We start from the raw sequence: 2500 nt of genomic DNA on the forward strand, positions 1-2500 counted from the left end.
CTCCCGCGCCAGGCTGCAATGCTCCTCCAAGTGCAGGTACTCGCCGTGCACGGGCACGACCATCTGCGGGCGAAGCCGCGACAGCAGCATGCGGATATCACCCCGATATGCGTGGCCAGAGGCGTGTGTCGGCACCCCGTCCTCGCCATCACGGATGATGCGCACACCGCGGCGCTTGAGCTGGTTCACCACGCGCTGCACGTCCAACTCGTTGCCGGGGATGACGCGCGACGAGAAGATGACGACGTCGTCTGGGCCAAGGTGCACAATTGGGTGGTCGCCAGACGCCATGCGTGACAGCGCAGCAGCGGGCTCGCCCTGGCACCCCGTGGCAAGCATCAGGCACTGCGCGGGCGCGTGCTTGGTCACCACCTCGTGGAGGCCGCGGGTGGAGGGGAGTGTGGGCAGGTAGCCGCAGTCGTGCGCAATGCCGCTGGTGGTGAGCATGGCGTGGCCCATGAGCGCTGGCCGACGATTCATCTGCGGCGCGCAGTCGAGCGCAATACCGACGCGGGAGACGCTGGACGAGAAGCAGGTGAGCACGCACTGCCGGTCAGGCTCCACCTTCAGCAGGCGCTCGCGCAGGCCGCGCTGCACCTCGGACTCGGGCACCGACTCGCCCTCCACGACGGCGTTGGTCGAGTCGCCGACAACGGCAAGCACGCCTTCCTCGCCGAGCTTGTTCATGGCTGCGTAGTCGAATGGCGGGCCCAGCAAGGGTGCAGAGTCGTGCTTCCAGTCGCCCGTGTGCACGATGTGCCCTTGCTCCGTGTGCAGGATGACGGCGTGCGACTCCGGGATGGAGTGCGTCATGTGCTGCAGGGTGAAGCTGAAGGGCTTTGTGGTCACCTTTGTCTTCTGGTCGATGATGTGCAGGGGAGGGATCCTGACGTTTGGCGGGAGGCGGGCGCGGATCATCTCCGCCGTGAACTTTGTGCAGTAGAGCGGGCACTTGAGGTCTGGCCAGAGCGTGGCCACGGCGCCAATGTGGTCCTCGTGGGCGTGGGTGATGACCAGGGCGACGAGCTTGTGCTTGTTGCGCATGACGTAGTCGAGGTCTGGCATGATGGCCGTGGAGCCGTTGCCGATGTTGGTGAGGTTCACGCCGAGATCGACCATGAGGAAGCGGTTCTTGTGCACGTACAGGTTGCAGTTCATGCCAATCTCCTCTGCGCCGCCCATGGGGATCAGGAAGTGGTCCTTGTCGTTGTCCTTGAACAGCTGCTCCAGCTGCTTGAAGCTGTTCTCCTGCTGCGCGCTGGCCGACTTCTTCACCTCCATGATGCCCTCCAGCAACGACGTCAGGCTCCCCGTACCACCGGCCTCCTTCTCACCGTCCTTGCTGTTGCTGCTGGCGTTGCTGCCCGCGTTCCAGCGTGCAGTGCTGGTTGACAACGGCATTGTCGATCGCCGCAGCATCGCCGTGGCTCTTGCCAGGTGGCGTCGCTGGTGTTGCTGGTGTTGCTGGTGTTGCTGCTGCTGTATTTGTGGGTGTCGTCGTGCGATCTGACTCAAAAAGCGACCCGTGCCGCGAATGGTTGTTGCTGTTGCGGCGGCAGCAGCGGTGGTGGTGGCGGTGGTGGTGGTGGTGCACCGCCTTGCCATCATACTGGCACATAGCCGACAGCTTGAGGTCGCCACCATGGTGGTGTTTTGTGGTGTGGGTATTGTTGTATCGTGGGTGTTCTGGCTGGCGCGGCTGCACACACGTGTGTTGCGCACGACAGCAAAAAAAAAAAACCACGGCCACGCAGGACTTTGTTGGACAAGAGAGGGACAACAACAGAGAGGTTCTGTGTCGCAAGCACTCCACAGAAGCACAGAGATGAGGATGATGATGATGAGAGGAAGAGGAAGCAAGCGAGAGAGACATAATATGTGACATAACAATGTGGAATATAATCCAGGTAACCCATGGGCAATGACGTGAGGCATTCAGGCTCAACGACAAGCATATTGCAAGAGTCAGCCGTAGAGGACCGATGGGTGTGTTTCGATGATGAGGTTGCCCGTGGTTTTGTCGATGCGCATGCGCAGGGTCTCGTGTTCGTATTCAAACTGCGCAAAGACGGCCTTCATCTCCTTGCGGCGCTCAATCGCCCGAGACTTTTTGCGCATCATAAACGGGATCATGGGAAGAAGCCCCACACTCGCACCTGGCATCATTGGGACGTGTGTGTGAGTGTGATTGTGTGTGATTGTGTGTGTGTGCGTGTGGGAGAGACAGAGGAAGAGAGAGAGAGAGACAGAGACAGAGAGAGGGGGGAGAAGAGGCGTTAACTTGCTTGCTTGTTGAGGGTGGATGCGCACGACCGAATGCAGCACACAGCAAAGAAAGTGGATTGCAAACAAGAGCTGGCAGCTAAACTCCAAACCACACAACGTACGACGCAGCGAATCACACAACGTTCAAACAACACCACTCCCGCCCTCCACACGGCCGCACAAGACACAACCACAGGCAGACGAGCAGTTCGTGACAGTAGCGCACCGAGGAGAG

General features: G+C 60.2%; 2 protein-coding genes across 2 annotated transcripts in view; both read right to left on the bottom strand.

Moving 5' to 3' along the window:
• Window positions 1-1618, bottom strand: part of PTSG_00687 (metallo-beta-lactamase superfamily) — a gene marked incomplete at both ends in the record, with an annotated part of 2068 nt that extends 450 nt beyond the window's left edge. The window contains 2 exons of the mRNA XM_004998097.1: window positions 1-1384; window positions 1611-1618. The exon at window positions 1-1384 is cut by the window's left edge and continues 450 nt beyond it. Of these exons, the coding sequence (XP_004998154.1) occupies window positions 1-1384; window positions 1611-1618 (1392 nt within the window). The remainder of the gene's footprint in view (window positions 1385-1610) is intronic.
• Window positions 1619-1704: 86 nt separating this feature from the next.
• Window positions 1705-2500, bottom strand: part of PTSG_00688 (uncharacterized protein) — a 1536-nt gene continuing 740 nt past the window's right edge. The window contains exons 1-2 of the mRNA XM_004998098.1: window positions 2492-2500; window positions 1705-2156 (exon numbers count right to left, since the gene is read on the bottom strand). The exon at window positions 2492-2500 is cut by the window's right edge and continues 740 nt beyond it. Coding sequence (XP_004998155.1) covers window positions 1966-2156; window positions 2492-2500 — 200 coding nt within the window. The 3' untranslated portion in view covers window positions 1705-1965. The remainder of the gene's footprint in view (window positions 2157-2491) is intronic.

This window comes from Salpingoeca rosetta (assembly GCF_000188695.1).
Source record: "Salpingoeca rosetta unplaced genomic scaffold supercont1.2, whole genome shotgun sequence".
NCBI classification, from domain to species: domain Eukaryota; class Choanoflagellata; order Craspedida; family Salpingoecidae; genus Salpingoeca; species Salpingoeca rosetta.